Source organism: Tenrec ecaudatus, chromosome 6 (assembly GCF_050624435.1).
Source record: "Tenrec ecaudatus isolate mTenEca1 chromosome 6, mTenEca1.hap1, whole genome shotgun sequence".
NCBI classification, from domain to species: Eukaryota; Metazoa; Chordata; class Mammalia; order Afrosoricida; family Tenrecidae; genus Tenrec; species Tenrec ecaudatus.
In genome coordinates, this window is record NC_134535.1 from 61,961,448 (window position 1) to 61,981,297 (window position 19,850).

Below are 19,850 nucleotides of genomic sequence, written 5' to 3' on the forward strand. Positions count from 1 at the left end.
CATTGGTTTTGTTTTCTTTTGCTGCTTTGTTTTGCTCTGTCTTGTTTTTGTGCATATTATTATCTCTGCAGGTCTATCTAGATAAGACAGGCTGGATAAAAAATCTGGAGGAGAAATCAAGGGGACCGAGGGTTCTGGGAGAGGGGGTGGTGGGGGAAAGGAAGTGTTGTTAACAATCCCAGGGACAAGGGAACAACAGGTGATCCAAAATCAGTGGCAAGGAGGATGTAAGAGGGCTGGTAGGGCTTGATCAAGGGCAATGTAACTGAGAGGAATTACTGTAACCCAAATGAAGGCTGAGCATGATAGTGGGACAAGGGGAAAGTAAAAAGAAATAGAAGAAAGAGCTAGGAGGCAAAGGGCATTTATACAGGTCTAAATATAGGCATGTACATATGTAAATATATTTATATATGATTATGGGGAAATAGATCTATGTGCTTATAATTATAGGTTTAATATTAAGGTATCAGTTGGACATTGGGCTTCCACTCAAGTACTCCATAAATGTAGGAACACTTTGTTATATTAACTTGAAATTCCATGATGCTCACCTTCCTTACATGATCGCTGAAGAAAAAGCAGGTGCATAAGCAAATGTGGTGAAGAAAGCTGAGGGTGCCCAGCTTTCAAAAGATATAGCATCTGGGGTCTTAAAGGATTGAAGGGAAACAAGTGGGCATCTAGCTAAGAAGCAACAAAGCCCACATGGAAGAAGCACACCAGCCTGTGCAATCACACGGTGTCAAAGGGATGACACCCCTCATTGAGAATGAGGGACAGTGTGGAGTGGGGACCCAAAGCCCATCTGTAGACAACTGGACATCTCCTTACAGAAGGGTCGTGAGGAGGAGATGAGGCAGTCAGGGTACAGGGTAGCAACGATGAAACATACAACTTTCCTCTAGTTCTTAAATGCTTTCTCCCCCGCCCCATTATCATGAGCCCAGTTCTACCTTACAAATCCAGCTAGACCAGAGGATGTACACTGGTAGAGATAGCAACTGGAAACACAGGGGGTCCAGGACAGATGAACACCTCAGGACGACTGGTGAGAGTGGTGATATCAGGAGGGTGGAGGGAAGGTTGGGTAGAAAGGGGAACCGATGACAAGGATAAGATCTACATATAACCCTCTCCCTGGGGGATGGACAACAGAAAAGTGGGTGAAGGGAGACATCGGACAGTGTAAGACCTGACAAAATAATAATAATTTATAAATTATCAAGGGTTCATGAGGGAGTGGGGAGCAGGGATGGAGGGGAACAAATGAGGAGCTGATACCAAGGGCTCAAGTAGAAAGCAAATGTTTTGAGAATGATGAGGGCAACAAATGTGCAAATGTGTTTGACACAATGGATGTATGTATGGATTGTGATAAGAGTTGTGCAAGACCCCAATAAAATGATGTTTTTAAAAAAGATATAACAGCCTTGAGGTGATGAAGCATGAGCTGCTGGCTGTCTCTGGCAGATAGTGGCTGAGGAGTTGTCCCTAATATGTAGACCTTCTAGGACATGCATATGTGTTTCACCTGCATCTGTGCTGCCCGGATGACAGCCTGAGACCTGTTGTCTCTAGACCTCCCTTGAACAGGAGACCTTGGGCAGCCAAGTCATCCATTTTGCTTCTGTTGTAAGATATTCCTGCTCAGGGGAGATTGCCTTGAATGTGACACTTTGCTCTAGCAGATCTGCCCAGTGAAATACATCCTTTGCGTTCACTGATTATGGATCGAAATGAAATCATTAACAACTTCAAAAAAAAAAGATAAACGAAAAGACAGAGGGACCTTAGATGTACATTGCAAAGTAAAAGAAATGAATCAGAAAACGCTACACACAGCATGATTCAAAGTATCTCAAATTCTGGAAAAGGTCAAGCTTTGGATACAGGGAAAGCATCCATGCTAACCATGGGAAGGGATGAAAAGTGGAGCACAGGGTATTTTTAGGACATGAAATATCTTCTGTAGGCTACTGTCATGATAGACACATGGCATTAATAATTTGTCGAAAATTCCAGACACATGTGTACCACTAATAGTCATCCCTAAACAGGGCACTTCATAATTAGTTAATAATATCAACACTGGTTCATTAATTATAACAAATGACAGGCAGGCATTGAAGGAGACTGTGTGTAGGGAGAAAAGGGGGGCAATGGGACCCTGTACATTTTGCATCACTTCCCTACGAACCTAAAACTGCTGCAAAAAAGTCTAAAAGTTGGCTATTTACGCCATTCCTCAAAGTGGAAGAAGCCCTGGTGGCGTAGTGGTTAGGCGTTGGGCCGCATTCCACATGGTTGGCAGTTCGAAACCACCAGCAGCTCCGCAGGAGAATGACTGAGGATTGTAAACAGTTACAATCTCAGAAACCCACAGGGGATTGCTATGAGCCATCAATGATGCGATAGCAGAGTGGGTGGAAATGGACTTAACAGCCCCTAACGAGGTCCCATAGAAAGGGGGGGTTACTATAAAATATGTAGGGTAGACCAGATACGCCCTTTCAAAGAGCAGGGTCATTCAGAGGGTTGACATCGGGCATGTGAAAGTTGGACATTCACTAAGGGAAGGCTGAAGAAGCGAGTATTTGAATCACAGCGCTGGTACTTTGAGGAATATTCAAAGTACCACGGACTGTCCGAAGAGCAAACATCTTCTGCACAGCAGTGAGCTCGAGTGCTGCTCGGCGAGTGGACGGTGAGGCCGTTTCATGTACTTTGAACACGTTGTTAGGACAAGCCAGTCCCTGGAGACATACATTAAGCTCAGTTAAGTGGCGGGGCAATGAACAAGTTTCCTGACAAGATGGGAGGACACAGTGGCTGTAAGGAGGGCTCAAACACTCCACTTTCGAGGACGGCAGTGTGCACACGGGTTACTGAGTTGGGCCTGCCCTGATGGCACTTCCCCTTCACCATTATACTGGCTCTGGAACTGAACGTAGTACAGGCTGGATCGTTCAGTGACTTCTGCTGAATCTCATCTGATTTTAGGCTTGTCAGAAGACTCCCTGCGGAAGATTTAATTTGGGGGCTTTCCAGGTGCCCAGGATCTCTCCAGGGAGAACCGGAGTCTGGTTCAAGTCAGAACACTTGGGGTTTACCCTTGAGCACACCCACGCTGTGTGGTGTAGGCTGTGCATGCCTTCTCCCCACGAGACGGCTGCATTCAAATCTCCCAATGCGTACCTGTAACTCCGGGACTAGGGTCCCTGCAGACCCTTGTAAATGAAGGGCTCTGAGTTGAGGTTGTCTTTGGGTTACTCAGGTTGGCCCTACATGTCAGGATGGAGGCAGACGTGGAGTGTTGTGGCCCCAGGTCAGGAATGCCAGATGCACCAGAGGCTGGAAACCACTGCCAGAGAGCAGATTTCCAATGCAGGGTCCCTGTGGCAGGGCTTTTGGACAATTTTTACAGGAGCAGAGCAGTGGCTTCTTTTGCCCTCAGAGCAGCTGGTGGGCTTGACCCTCTACACCACAGGGCTGCTTCGGAAGCCACAAGAGGAATGGCTTTAGTCTGCTGTCCTCGAGAGTTGTGAAGTACAACTTGTTTTAAGCCACTGAATTTGTAGTTTGTTACAACTGCACCACGAATTACATATCAACTGTTTAATACACTGGTTAAAAAATATATCAGAAACATGTCAACAGCATGACTCAATGTGGCATTTTCAACCTAACATACAATCATGCATGCGGCACTATAATGCCAGTAAGAACTTTAAGAGCCCCACTCGCCAAGCTCCTATGCGTGAAGAGACGTGGCCAGCAGCGTGGTCTCACTGCAGCTGTATTGTATGGCAGTTTGCCGACACTAGCTCTGAAACGCACTTCACGGTTTGCACAGACCTTCACCCACAGAACTGGTACCAATTAAGAAATGGTATTTCTAAAACTATTACCTTTGTATTAGTACCCATTCTTCAATGAGAAATACAGAAGGCAGGTGTAACTTATGACACCCCTAGAGAAAGACATGCACCGGCCTGCTTCAACACAGATACACAGATGAAAAATGCTGTGTTCTCTGGTGCCACTCAGCACTTGCCCTCCTCCCCTTTCTAGTAGCAATCGTTTCCGCACCAATCCTTCCTTTTCCCTCTCCAGCCCACTTAGTTATGGCTTGGTTTTCATTCTCTATACTTTTTAAAAAGATTTCTATTGGCACCTAATCCACCTATCACACAATATCAGGAATTGTACAATCATTGCCACAGTCGATTTTATAACATTTCACCCCTCATGACTAAATCACCTTTAAAATGAGTTGTGTAATCACAATCAGTTCTAGTGCTCCCATATAGTTATTTTTATGAAAATAATGTCTCTCATGCTCATGGGTTCAGTTGTCCAAAGTCCATCTGCTCAAATCTCATTGCCCACCAAAGATAATCATTAAAATATTTCAGGTTAACATGCACACTATACATCAGGGTCTTTGCTGGCTTCTCTGTCATCGGTGTTTCATCCCTCTGGTTCTTTACCATCAAGGTTTCCATTTTAACGCACATTTAGGCCGTTAGTCAGCTCTTTAGTTCTTCCACAAAGCGTCCTAGGATCCAACAGCTGTGGTCCTGACGCTTTCATGGGTGCTCCGCCTACTAGGGGTTTAGTAGCTGATTTTATACCTGTCCCGAAGATACCTTTCAAACTGCCCAAATCTGTACTTTAGTTCCATACGTTTAGTCTATACCAGTGGTTCTCAACCTTCCCAATGCTGTGACCCTTTAGTTCTTCCTGGTGTGCTGATTCTCCAACCATAAAATTATTTTCGTTACTTCATAACTGTAATTTTGCTAGTTATGAATTGGGCAACCCGTGAATGGGTTGGTTGATCCCCAAAGGGGTCGTGACCCACAGGTTGCGAACCACTGGTCTATACTTTAGTCTATACATTACCCTCATACACGTTGTAATTTGCTTTTACATATATAGGCTGTTTGATTAATATTTGTTTTACAAGTCAATGTTATTAAGATTCCCGGAGCTACTCAACCAGTGATGGCAAACTATATGCCTCATCAAGAGAACTGGTATCTGCACAGAGGGTGCGATGAGATGGAGTCTGTAGTATGGACAAAGGAGCCCTGGTGGTGTCATGGTTACGCCCTGGGCTGCTACCACCAGCCAACTGCAAGGGAAAAGATCATAGTCAGCAAGTTGTTTTTGTTCGCTCGATAGCTTTGATGTGATCGGTCTTCTTCACTGAAGGAATGGTAAGGCCTTTGCTAGCAAGGGTCGGGTTTATTCTGCAAGTTGCTTTCCCTGCTCCCTGCCCCAAGCACAGGACATTGCACCCAAGAATTAGACAGGAGTGTTCTGTTTTGGTATGTCACTTACAAGGGACATAAACCACCACACTATAAATAGAAACCAGAATGAGTACTAATGGCAAATGACAATAGCAATAAAGGTTTTTAACTCTGCCTCTATAAAAGTGGCATTGTTTACATAAAAACCCTCTACCGCGCTCAGCCGCCCGCCCGTCCACCGGCCGGCTCCCTCAGCGCGCGCTCGGCCGCCCGACGACGCGGGAGCCACCCGCGCGGGACGAGGGAAAGATGAAGAATGAAATTGCTGCTGTTGTCTTCTTTTTCACAAGGCTGGTTCGAAAACATGACAAGTTGAAAAAAGAGGCAGTTGAGAGATTTGCTGAGAAATTGACTCTAATACTTCAAGAAAAGTTTAAGAATCATTGGTATCCTGAAAAGCCATCAAAAGGACAGGCCTACAGATGCATCCGAGTCAATAGATTTCAGAGGGTTGACCCTGATGTCCTGAGAGCCTGTGAGAACAGCTGCATCTTGTACAGTGTCCTAGGCTTGCCAAAGGAGCTCACTCTCTGGGTGGACCCATGCGAGGTGTGCTGTCGATATGGGGAAAAAAACAATGCCTTCATTGTTGCCAGCTTTGAACATGAGGATGAGAATAAGGACGAGATCTCCAAGAAAGTTACCCGGGCTCTTGATAAGGTTACTTCTGATTATCATTCGGGATCATCTTCTTCAGATGAAGATACCAGTAAGGAAGTAAAACCCAGTAGAGACTGCAACCCCTAGCCCTGTGTACCAGATTTCAGAGCTGATATTCCCACCTCTTCCGATGTGGCATCCTTTGCCCAGAAAAAAACCAGGAATGTACCGAGGGAACGGCCATCAGTCACTACCCACCTCCCATTCCATTTGGTTTTCCAAATCAGGGAAGGAAGAATAAACCTTATCGCCCAATTCCAGTGACGTGGGTACCTCCCCCTGGGATGCATTGTGACCGAAATCACTGGATTAATCCTCACATGTTAGCACCTCATTAGCTTTTTGTTTTTATTCTGTTAGTGTCATGTTGAAAGACAGGATAACCTTGACTGTGTTCCGAGTTCATATTCATAGTAGTAAAGTTAGATGGACTAAACCATCAAACTTATTTTTATAGAGAAGTTACTGAGAATAATCTTTTCATATATATATATGCACTTTAGATATATTGATATAGTTTGAGAATCTTTATTAAAGTTAGTCAAGTGCCTGAGTTTTTAATATTGGACTTGAGTATTTATATATTGTACATCAACTTTGCTGAATGTGATAACACTGTAGGAGTGGACAATCTGTTTTAGCACCTTTGAGCATTTACTTTATGAAAAGTGTAAGTTATTTATACACGCAGATATCTATTTTATGTTATTTGTTTAGAAGACTTGCGTAAAATCATGTAGTTGCAAATAAAAAAATAGTCTGAGGCATAAAAAAAAAAACCCTCTAAGATTTTGCCCCCAGAAATAAATGTACACTTCGATGAGCAAAATTTGGATGTTTATCTCAGTGAAGGAAAATCAAGGTTTACAGGTCCATCATGAAATAAAACAGTAAAAATTCTCTCCACACTCTTCTAGACAAATTAGGATAAAGTAATGACTGTCTGTAAATGGTGATAAAACATCTACAAACATTTGAAAAGTGGTCACACACTTTCCTAAGACCCTTAAATTGTCCTAAACACACGCCTGAGGAGGTTGAACAGACTTGCTGCTCCACGGCTCAGAACCAGGGCTTTCTACTTCCGGCTAGCCTCGGAAACCCCGGGACAGTTCGACCCTTTCCTGTAAGGTTACTGGGAGTCGGAATAGACTCAGTGGCAGTGAGCTGGCTATTTTTTTATATGGAATGCTTCATAAAGATGTGTGTCATACTTGCTCAGGGGCATGCTAATCTCTGTATTGGTCCAATTTCAGTACATGCGCTGCTGAAGCTAGCATGGCAGTGAATTTTGGTTTTTGGAAAGGTTGTTCATTTGCTGCCAGTCTGTCTCACACACTAGAATGTAAACTTCATGCAGAGAAGCTTGTCCCTGTGTTCTCAGCATCATGAACCCAGAACATGGCAGGCAAGCAAAGCAATTTATTGGTAATGGACAAACTTATTCTTAGGGAAACAATTTAGGTAAGTATCCTTAATTTTGGATAAAAACTTAAATTTCCTAAGGTCAATCACCTATAGGCCACTAAAAAATGTTTCAAGGGAACAAGTTAAAAGTATTTGCAACATGGAGAAGACTTAAAAGATTTTTTTTTAAAGTCAGCTGAGGGAACAAGCATTTAGTTCTATTCTCAATCTATCACACTTATCTCATGCATTTTTGAAATACCAAATGCACCGATGCATGCTTAACCAAGTCCCCTTCCAACCACCAGGTTACATCTTACTACTAAGATTGCGAGAAGCCTGCTAGCCCCTCAAAATGCCTACGGGATTGAGAGCATTACTAGTAACCGCAACTCCTTTTCTAAGACTTAAATGAAAGAAGACAAAACAAATAGCTGGAGCGAAATGCCATGGACCAGGTGAAATGAATTTTGTAGTGACGCATTTGGACTGTTTGCTGTCCGACTTCCAGAGGAAAGCACAACAAAGCCTGCCTTGACTTCCCAAGTGGAGGATGCAGAATGTCTGATTCAGACCGTCTACCCAAGGTAGATTACATACTTGCACAGAAGGAACATAGTTGTCTTAACATGGAAGATCAAACAGGGTTTGGGGCCATTTTTCTTTTAGAAAAATAGTTTTTCTCTTAAGGCTAGTGTCTTAGTGTCTGTAGGGACACAAAAGTGAATGCTCGTGACGGAACTGTTTTAGTGTTTTTTCATTTCAGCACCAGAAAAGCCCGCCTACATGTGATATGCATTCCCAAGCTGTTCGAAACGGGAGAAAATGGTGTTTTGCCAAGCCACGGTTCTTTTTCTATCAGCGGCCCTCCCGCCCCCCCCCCCCAATTGGCACTGGCGTTCCCTTACTCCTTTTACCGTCGCTGATGCTGGCACGATTGCCAATCCCATTTGAGGGAAGGAAACCACAGGACCTAGCCACGGCCACATGAGCAGAAATGGCAGGGCTGGACTAGAGGACCGGACAAGCCTGGTTTCTGATGATGCTACAGGCTGCCACTAGGTGAGCAGTTTGAATCCACCAGTCACTCCTTTGGAGAACTACGGGCCTTTCTGCTCTGGTAAAGATTTAAAGACTCCAAAACCCTGAAAAGGGGTACTTTTACTGTCCTATAGAGTCACTGTGAATCAGAATCCCCTTGACAGGAGTGATTTTTTTGCTTATTTGGGGGAAGTGTGATTCCAGAGCCCACTTACTCAATATACTAAACTGTTCAATTATGCCACTGGTGTTGTTTCCCAACAGATCAGTGGTTTCCATGTAGTGATTTTGTCCTTTAAACATGATCCCTAATGGGGAGGCAGCGGGCAGTTTGTAGCCAGTTTGGGTTGTCACAACCTGGAGTAGAGAGTGATGCTGGCTTCTCAGTGAGTAGAGAGAGGCCAGGATGCTGAGTTTTCCACAATGAGCAGCACTGCTGCCCTGCCTCCTGGTGACTCTGAAATCCAGAGTGCAGGGTTCTGGTTGGTCTTGGTTGCTACTGTATCTTAGCCCTACAAATAATGTTCGACAAAGTGCTCACTGTCGCCCCGGGTAGAGTAGAACTGCTGCCCTGTGGGTTTCTGAGGCTGTAAATCTTTTGGGAGAAGAAAGCCCCCCACTTTCTTTTTTAATTTTCAGAACTGCTGGTGGATTCAAACATTAGCAGTCTACTGCACAGCCCACTACGCCACCAAGGCTCAAGGTAGAGTACTTAAATATTTGCTGAATGAGTACTTATCTGCTCTTAAGAACCCAGAAGTATGCACTGTATCTATCTGGTGACAATGAACATCAAGCCAAATTGAATTCAGGGTGGTAGCCACAGAGAGTGTCAACTGTGACAGAGCAGCCCGGCCCGGGGGCGTTTTCCAGGCTGCGATCTTTACAGGAGCCCATGGCCAGGGCTTCCTCATCACCAATCTTTCGGCCAGCAACTGAGTCCTTCACACGGTGTCACCACCACTGTTTCTTCAATGAATGCTCAGGCCATAATAGACTGTAATGTTGTTTTAGTGTGCTATACAAACTCACGTTTAGGGTTCAATTTTCTCACAAATGACTTAACTATATAAAACAAGTTTTCATAAAGCAAACCTCTTATTTAAACCAAGTTTAACTATGGGAGTAAAATACGTAAGCTCAATACAGTAATTCAAAATGCAAGAAATAACACCTTCTCTCTCTTAAAATGAAATTCTTTCAATGTTTAATTCCAATTGCATGTCCTTAGAGGAATAGCAGATACCTCTTGATCAGATGGTATTTAATTGCTACAATCGCTGACAAATACTTTGAGAAAGTTCCAGAGCTTGCTTAAAATTTCACAAAAGAATTGTTACCGCACACATAAGACAGAGACAGACCTATCATCTAAAAAGAAAGTAGTACTGAGTCCACTTCGTTCAAAGGTTTTTATAATCATGATATTCTAAAGTATAACTTCATCCTACATTAAAAAAAAAAAATCCATCAGTGTAACATCCGTCAAAGTATTCTCAATCCTTCCTCCATCCCAACCAAAGAACTATTATTGATCATTACCCAGAAGGCATTTGTTTATAAGTAATATTGCTTGATTTACAAAATTCTTTCCCAAGGAAAAGTTCAAAGGTGGTTATATGGATTTTCAAACAATACGAGGAAAAAAATCTGACATCTTTCACTCATCATTCCCGTAATGAATGAATGAATTTGGCTTGCCCAGATGTTAAATTATGAAACCACACTGTGTAAAACGCACCTATCACATTTAAAAACCAAGTTAAACCCATATTTATTTACTAGCATTGTTAACAGTACACAAAACATTCAAGTGGCAAGTAATTATAATGCAAGCCCTTGCATGGCAATCCAAATTTATTGAACTACTGATGCTGTTATACAAAATTGCACCACTTTAATTAAGGCTTTTAGTTTACATTTGGCCACCTCAAAGTAGTTGTAACATTAGGTTGGTCAATTTAAATACTGTGGCTCCCTGTTGGATAGACACACAATCTTTACACCCAAGCGTTAATGCATACAAAGCAACAAGGCATTGTTAAATAAAACAGCAATAGTTACTGCAACTTAGGCCTTGTGACCAATTACACATGATATAAAATTACTTCCCACATTCACATCCACAGTACTCGTCCACCATTTAACATCTCAACCAAAACGTTACACATGTGAAACAATCACTAACAGGCAAAAATACTAAACCTGTATATTTGGTATTGCAAATACATGAGCAAGCAAGGGATTCACAGTGAGAATCTACAGCTGCAGAAGCCTGAAAATGATTTACAAAACTGTTAAATCATTAAAAAATTGTTTGAAAATATACACTTCTTGTTGTAGACCCCCACTGTACACACAACTATAAACATTGTTCCCTATGTAAACAAAAAAAGGAAACATATGATAAGAAATTTGAAAAGTCTGGACATTTCCTTCCCAACAGATATTAAAGGCCATGTCTTTAATCTAAGACATTATACTGAGGACTACCATATTTTAAAGACAAGATCGCTGTCTCCACAGGTTTCTCAAAAATTAAAAAACAAAAAAAACCCTATATAGCTGTGTTCATCAAAGCGCTGATTTTGTACAATACAATGATAATGACCTTGGATTTCTTAAAAAAAAATTACAATTTAAGCTACAAGTATCAAAGAAGCAAAGTTATCTGGAGTAGTCTATATAGGAGCTCTTTGGACTTTCTTTTATTATGCTAAAATAGTGGTGCTTTTAGGATTTACATTATTGTACTCTCCAATACAAAGTGGGGTGTGTTAAAGTATACAGTACACCGTTTTCATACATGTACAACATTGGTGGGTGAACAATGTCTCTTAGCAGTAACACTGGATGCAGCCTCTGGTTTTACCAGTTGCAGACTCTAGGACTATAATATAAGTAAAAATCTCTCTGTGACACTGGAAAGTGATCAGAATGTGCAAACTGATGTATAGCTTTCATCCACCTCTTCAAGGGCATCACCACAGGAAAGTCCGTTTCAGATGTTGTAGTTACAAAGTTGGAATGCTGGCACTGTTGAATTGGGCAACAGTTCTTCACACCTACCAGAAAGGAAAAAAAAAACATCGACAACACGGGTGGAAAACAGTCAATAACGATCCAAAGGAGCACACCAAACAGTCTCAAAATATTAGAAATGAGCACAGATCACTCTCCTAAGCATTTCATTACTGACAATGTATCACATTTCACAGCAAAATACAGCATGCATAGACATTTTCATCTCAACAAGATCGCTTTTTTGGGTGCTAACTTGTAAAATTGTTTTGTTTTGCAGACAACTGAAAATTTTCCATTTAAAAAACGAAGCATATTTGTGCAATTTTCTATTACTATCTTCCAAAGCTTAAAAAAAGAAAAAAAATCCAATTAAAACTTACTAGAATAGGATTAAAAGACAGTTATCAATACTAAGAAACTGGGTGATTACAATCCTAGAATTACATTGGAAATATACAATGCATATCTAAACACTAGACTCTAGTCCCCTTCACACTTATAAGATTGGGTTAGTTCTCAGAATTATAAAAAATAGTATTTATTTCAAAATAGGTTTTTATATCTTTCCGACTGTCAGTTACATGCATCTAACTGAAGATTTAAGTGGATTCCATTTACTCTAAGATGGATGTCAGAAATAGCTGTTATGAAACTAAAATTATAATTAAACTTTAAAAAAATATTGCAAAGAAAGATTAAAGAAGCCAAATAAGAACTCACTCCCTGCTACTTACTTTGGATGGTCTTTTGCCAAGGCAGAAACAAAGTCTTTATTTTCATTTGCTTATTTCCCTAGCGTTCAGACTTACTGCTACAAGTTCCAGGAAGTTAATAGATGTGGCTGCTCCAAAAGTGCGCCACTGTCAGCTTTAGTCCCTCATTTAGAGCCGAAAGCCAACAGACTTGGCAGTCGCGTGGGGTTCCATCCTAGCAGACTGGCTACGTAGCAGAGTGGAAGGGGCAGATGGGAGCGTGAGACTGCAGCACACGTGTGCAGTTGGGCATGGGCATGCGGACAGGAATAAGGATAACAGCAGCGGGAGGGTGTGCTGCTAAACACAAAGCCTTAAATAGAGGTTCTAACAAAAACTCTTTAGAGATACAGCATCAGAGGGCCATTTAACACAGGCTACCCACCTAAAAAATAATGGCTTCATTATAGCTGAGTAAGAAATGGTCTTTGGCATAAAAGCAGGAGTTAATAGTTGAGTGTTTACTATGCGCTGTGCACGGGATCAAATGACTTCGCAACTATTAGCTCATTTAATGATTATTTTCACAATCGATGGAGCCCTCTGTTTTCCCTCTGGGCTTTTCTATTGGTGGTTCCCTCTGTGTGGGAACTTTTCATTGCTAACTTGTCCTGTAGATGTTAAGCTTTAGTTCTGAATCATGTTTGGTACCGATAATCACAACTAGAATACCCAACATAGCACATGGTTAACAGCATGGAATTAAAGACAGCCTGCGTGGGCCCAGGTTCTGGCTGTCATTAATTGTATGGCCCTGAAAAAGTCAGCCAACCTTTTTGTGCTGAGTTCCCACGTCTGTACAGCACGATGATTCCTACCACATAGGGCTGTTGCAAAAACTCAGAGAATTTATATGCTCAGTACTTAGAAGTGCTATTTATGGGGACCCTTGTGGGCTGAGCAGAACTGCTTCATATGGTTTTCAAGGCTGTGCCCTTAGAAGCAGGCTGCCAGGCCTCTCTTCTGAGGGATCCCTAGGTGGTAGCGCCTGCTGTTTGGGTCACCCAAGGACTCCAAAGAATGCCTGGAATACGTTACATGTCTTAAATGCTAGATGATGATGTTATTAGTAAAGCCTTGGATTTAGAACTCCTGAAAGCACAGCAGTTAAGTCTCGCTGCTAGAGGAGAGGTCAGTGATTCAAACCCACCAGCTACTCTGAGGGAGGCAATCTGCTATCTGAACGAGCACAGCCTTGGAAACCAATGAGGCGATTCTGCTGTCCCTGTAAGCATAGGTTCCCAAACTTCTTTGGCCTACAGCATAAAGTGTAGGAATCAGCCTCCAGTGCCCAGCAGGGGGTGGCACCACCCACTTTGGGGAATTTCCCTCTGGGATTGCTGTGTGTCAGAAAGGACTCGAAGGCGATGGGATTGCTTTTTTTAACCTTGGACGTAGCCCAACACTTAGCACATTTTTGAAATGGCTGTTGCTTTCTTCCACTAGATTATAATTAGCTTCACATATTTAGAGAGAAGTTGGTCTGACATGTACTTATTGCATACACTTATCTAGAATATTCAACTTATGTAGAATACTTTACTTCTGATGATGCTAGGTAAATTAAATGATTATTTTGATAGGATACCATACAAACATAGGTATCTCAAAAAGCAAGAAACCACTTCATTTTTAGACGTGATGAAAAAGAAACCAAACCAAACCCTCTAGTTGACTTCTTAACAGGCACCCTTTTAAGGAGACAGTTATGGCTCAGAGGAAAGCCAAATGAACGCACCTGGCTCAGAGCTACAGTGCACTGGGTACATTAAAGCAGCTGACACGATGACTTTTTGCGGGCCTTCCCAGGCACAGGAGTTTTTCTGTTAATTTGCCGCACTAGGTCATAAAAGATCTGAAAAACAATTTTTTTTAATTTACAAGAGGTAAAAAGCAAAACAACAACAAAATGAAAAAAAGTAGAATTTCCATAGATATAAGTAAAGCCAGAAAACAAAAGCTTTGTTCAGTTCATGAATGGCAGTAAAACCATGTGTTTTCATATTTCCTGAGTTTTTTGTTACTTTGTTGTTTCAGTATTTTTTCTCCTCAAAATAGGTTCTGAGTTAAAGGAGTCTCAGGGATATTAGATCTTAGCTAAGTACACTGCATAAAAAAGCCAATCCTTCAACTCTTCAAACTTTCCTACACAACATGCTTAAAACTCCCTTCAAGGTTAAGACCGCTGTAGGTCTTTCTGAATTTCTGTCTCCATCTTTTGGATAATACTCTTGACATGCCCTCATTAACCTAGATACTTCGGTCTGTTTTATACCTAGTTGTCTTTTCCCCACTCAAGGTAAATTCCACTGTGCCAGCATTTAGTAACCCAAAAACCAAACTCACTGCCACTGAGGCGATGCCAACTCGAGGCAACCTATAGCACAGGGTGGAACTGCCCTGAGCTTCAGAGGCTGTAACTACTTATGTTTTTAATAGAGTAACTCAAATAATTTTTTAACACGCATCTCTTTAAAATTAGTATCTTTTCCTATAAGAATGAACACATACGTAGAGCATACATTGGGGCTGTATTTAACATACACATATTATTTCCCATTAATCAGGAATGCTGGATCACAGAGAATTATCTAAATAAGACATTTAGCCATACCTCATTAACATTTATTTTTGACTTTGCAGAAGATTCTAAGAATGCACAGTTGCTCCATTGTCGTGCTAGATTTTGACCTTGTTCCTTTCCTACAACTCTTTCGTCTTCTAAGTCACACTTATTGCCAACCAGAATCATTGGAACCTAAAAAGAGTATTTGTGAGGTTAACAAACAAAAATACGCCCTACAAATTCCAAGTTATTCTAAGGATAACATTTTGTAATTATGACAAAAATTTAAACATAAAAGCATGAACAATGTTGGTTTTGAAGACAATAAATAATAAGTATTAATTTATTACATTGTCAGTTCTCTCCCTTGTTTTTTCATCTCCTGAAGATGTCAAATGACAACCATAAAGAAAAGAGAAAAAATTGAAAATTCTCTTTTGTTTAAATGTAAAAACCATTCACATGACATTTTTAGACTATTACTTAATTATACAGAGAGAAAAAAATGTAAAATTCCATCAAAATAGACTTAGTTACAACTTAATTACAATAAGCAAAACTACAAAGCTTTCAAGAAGGAAGTAGAAAGAAATGTTACTACAAAACTTCAACATTTAATAAAATTTCTTTAAGGCGTGTGAATCAACTTCAAGTTTTCTTTCCATTTATCACACAAATATTCTCAATTTCACTATACGGAAAGGTGAGTTTTTTTAAGTTAAAAAGTTAAATTAAAAAAAGAAACAAACAATACCAAGATCACCTATTAATGACATCATGTGTGTATTAGACATCTGTGATGTTTGCAATTTTAAAAGACCACCATTAGGAAAAATACAACATTTCCAATGCAAAATCAATATAACTATTTTGGCTTTCCTAAACATTTTTTGGGGGATTAAGTTCAAAGTAGATGAACTTTTGGTGTGGGGAGAGGTGAGAAGAGATAAAAGTGTTTTATTACTTGGATATAAAATAACTTAGCAGTTCTACACTGTTAAGTTCTATACACAAAAATATACACAATCTGTCATTAAAAATATTTTAAGACATATAGCTGATGATCAGTAATGGTTTTTTTTATAGTTTCACAATGTGTTTCACTTCCAAAAATGCTTTTAGTATCATCACTATCTCTAGCTGGTAAGGAATACAGTTTTTGACCATGTAAATAACCAACAATGAAGAAAAAAATATCTACGACTTTCTTACAAGGTCCAACAGAAGCAGACTTTTTCTGAACTATATTTCCTTCATAATTAAACCACACTACACTATGTTAACATGTCTAACTGGAAGAATACATAGGAAATCAGACAACAGTCTCTAGGAAATTAATATGCTATTATTTCTATCAAGTTGGAAAGCAACATGAACTACAGACAAGTGTCCATGCTCCAGTCAAACTGTCAAGCGATCTTTCAGCCCCATTTCCCATAGTTTCTGCACAGCCTCCCCCGCCCACTCAGATTCCCTATTTTCACATTTTCGAAACTTCGGCATTTCCCACTTTTCATTTCAGGGCCCGGCTCACAGACCTGCTATCTTTCACAGAGCCTTTTCTGGATTTTTACAATCGTCCTCACGCTGGAGGCGTTTTCCTAGACCGATGGGTAACCACAACTCCAGATTTCACTCTAGGGGACGCATCGAGCAATTCAACTGTTTCTTCTAACACCAAGGTTTTTCTCTGCTTCTTGGGAGCACTTCCAACATCATCAGTGGCATTTCTTTTGGGTCCCCTACTATCTATTCAAGGTTTACAGTACTGCATGAACCATGATGAAAAACGCACACATAAGATGACCTTTTCACTGTTATGCAATTTACTGGAGGTAAAATGTTAACTCAGATGATTATTATAAGGAATTAAAAAAAGAAAATCTGTGTATGGATGAATGAACCTATGTTGTTCAGAGGTCAGCTGTATTTATTTTGCCAACTCTTGATTCATTAATTTTATCCATTTTTACATTCCCAGTATCTCAGAGTCCTAGGCACATCAGGCTTTTAATAAGTACTTGTTTAATGCAAACAACTGAAGAAAACTACACTAGTTACCACAGACAATATATATTTATTAATCAGAAAAAAATGAGATTGCTATAATTAGGTAGGCTCCTGAAGGTTTTCTTGTGCTGAAGTTGAAAAAATATCATGGGTGTCTCCTATCTCTTACATTATTTGCTACAATTAAATGAAAATTCATCGGTTCTCAGAGTATAGGGGTAGAACCAGCAGCATCAACATAAATCTTGGGGGCTACCCCAGATCACTTCAGACTTACTGAGTCATAAACATGGGGGGGTGAGGCCCACCAATCTGAGTCTGAACAAGGCTTACAGGTGACTGTGATATAAAATCAATTTTGAGAACCAGTAAGCAATCTTGTTTATCGGAATTAAACTGATATATTCTGAAGGGTCATCTGAATTAATTTTAGAAATTTTTAAACTCTGAAAAACAATTTCAGAATTTTTATGTTCCTTCTATGTCATAGCCACTTTATAGGTGTTCATGTGTATGTCTGGTTCTTATTGAAAAAGTTGTGAAATCTACCAAAAATTGGCCAGAATATCTTTTGCTCTGATCTTAACATTTGCCTTCTACACATAACATGTGATTTAAAAATAAAAAGGGCACTGTGGTGGTGTGGTAGATATATATACTTACTTATCCATTTGAGGATTAAGAGTGTAAGGGTGGCGTCTAGCTAGTCAATCATATCATAGCCAATGAGGTCTCTGTCTGAGCATGGCCTTGTCCTGAGAATTCTGGGAAATCCAGTACTTCCTCCTTGAAGGCGGACACTTCTCTCTGTCACTCCCTGGGGGACATTGCAGCAACCAGACAACAAGGAACTACTCTAGTGGCCTAAGTTGGAGAAGCAGCATGGACCTACCCTGATGCAACCAGACCTCTGAAGCTGGAGAAGCCATGCAGAGACCCCTGTCAATGCTGAGATGCTTACAACACCACGGGATCCAAAGACTTTCTACCCACTGGCCTGTGATCATCCTGAATTCAGCATCATTGCATGTGTTTCATGAGTCTGAATAGAACATATGGTGTTGGACATATGGGCTAGTATCGGACTTATGGACTTGAACTAGACTGGGTTGGGATGCTTTCTCATGTGTGTCCATGGATTTGTTTTAGTCTACCCAGACTAACACAGGTGGTGATTATACTTTTCTTGATGTGACTAAACTACTGAATTGTATATGTGAAGCAGATGCCAGTAAAACTGTTAAAAAAATTGACAAGGCATAAAATGTATTTTGCACAGGATGGGGAAAGCAAGAAAATGTTTGCTCATACAAATTTGAAAGCATTATACCAACTTCCACATTACATATATTTGAAAGTACATAATGAACAGTCACATATATTTTGGCCTTATAAGAAAAGCATTTAAAAAAACAAAAAAACCCCCCATAAACCTGAAAAAAGTTAAATTTGATACCATTACAATAAAATCTTGAAAATATATTGATTAAGAAGTTTGCTTACATCATCAGTATCCTTAACTCGAAGAATCTGTTCTCTCAGATCTTGCAAATCATTAAACGTGGACTGTGCTGTGATGGAATAAACTAATGCAAAACCTTGTCCATTTTTCATGTACAAATCCCTCATTGCTGTAAATTGTTCCTACAATGGGGGGGGGGAGGGACAGGACACAAAGCAAAAAAATTTAAGTAAACGACCTATTTTAAAGTCTAAAATTACGGCTCAATTAAAAATATTGTGCAGCATTTCTTAGGACATATAGCTTGGCAAAATACAAAGCGAAAACTGGTATTTCAGGAAATAGTTTTTTTTCAGAACCTAAAAATAATAAACCAAAGTAGATTGATAATAAATACACTCAAGTGTGTTAGTAATATCCTTTTTCTAAAATTACTTAAAGGCAGCTTATAAAGCCTTTACACATGTCTTCATATGCAAGCCTTCCAAATGGGATCCTCAAGTTAGTACCCTAATTTTATCCTTTCTTACCATTTATCTCTTTCATTAAATGCCAGCATATATTAAGCATTCAAAGGTTAACTGAATACCATATAATCAGAATAAATCTGTCTCTCACTTTCAGATACTTATAAATCTAATTGGCCTATAAATACTTAAAAGAGGTAAGATACCATTAAAAAATAATTCACTTAATTACTGAAGAATGTGTGCACACGCAAGTACTTTTCACATTACTTGCAATATGGTAATAAATTTTACAGGAGAACCCCGGCACTCGACCTTATCAGTACTCAACATAATCGGATTTCGACGCATGATGTCAAGAAAATTTTGCTCGAACAAAACATTGGAATCCAACCCGACTTGTATGATTTTTGTAAACAGAAGCAGTTCGTGTTTCAGTCACTCGGCGTTAGTTGGCATTGTTAGTACGCGTAGTTTAAACCTTTTGCAGCTATGTTCCAAGCATTTTGAGATAATTTTCTTATTTTTTTGTACTGTTTTTAGATTAAAAAACATAGGTCCCAAGAAAGAGTTTCTTGAGAAGAATCATCATAAGGAACTGGTTAACCATGTTATCAATGTTGTGAATGATAATTTAGTAAGCCCTTTTAGAAAACAGTTTAAGGGAATGCCAATAACAGACCACATTAGAAAGATTTTTATTTTATTTTTTTAGAGAAAGCCAGCCAGATCCTAGAGAAAAAAGGCAAAGCAGAAAAAACTTCTGAAAAGCAGCTACCAGTTGATTTGATGGAAGGGGATTCCCCTTCCATACAATGACTGTCCACACCTCCTCTCCACATCCGTGTCCACGGACCCAGACTGAGCCTCATCAATCTCAAGGTATGGGCCATAAAGTAGTTGTGAAAAACTTTTTAAACGTTGTGTTTCTTATTTAAATTATATTATTTAACTCTGAACTTCTTTACTTTGAAATTTCTGTGTTATGTTTTGTATAAAAAGGCAAGGTTAGGGTAAAAACTTGCTGGTAGAGTGGAATAATCCATTTTGCTACTTCTTATGGGAAAGATTGATTCTCAACAACTGCTTGCATCTCAACGCTCCTTCTAGAACAGATTAGCATCGGGGTCCGCGGTTCTA

The 19,850-nt window shown here is 40.1% G+C and overlaps 1 protein-coding gene and 2 pseudogenes across 1 annotated transcript in view; 1 reads left to right on the forward strand and 2 right to left on the reverse strand.

Moving 5' to 3' along the window:
- Positions 1–5,555: 5,555 nt before the first annotated feature.
- Positions 5,556–6,729, forward strand: LOC142450838 (protein BTG3-like; annotated as a pseudogene).
- A 429-nt stretch (positions 6,730–7,158) lies between these two features.
- LOC142452085 (U6 spliceosomal RNA) lies at positions 7,159–7,259 on the reverse strand (annotated as a pseudogene).
- Positions 7,260–9,827: 2,568 nt separating this feature from the next.
- The window catches only part of RAP1B (RAP1B, member of RAS oncogene family), a 46,265-nt gene continuing 36,242 nt past the window's right edge, over positions 9,828–19,850 (reverse strand). The window contains exons 5-8 of the mRNA XM_075551317.1: positions 18,285–18,425; positions 14,820–14,963; positions 13,944–14,060; positions 9,828–11,494 (exon numbers count right to left, since the gene is read on the reverse strand). Coding sequence (XP_075407432.1) covers positions 13,974–14,060; positions 14,820–14,963; positions 18,285–18,425 — 372 coding nt within the window. The 3' untranslated portion in view covers positions 9,828–11,494; positions 13,944–13,973. The remainder of the gene's footprint in view (positions 11,495–13,943; positions 14,061–14,819; positions 14,964–18,284; positions 18,426–19,850) is intronic.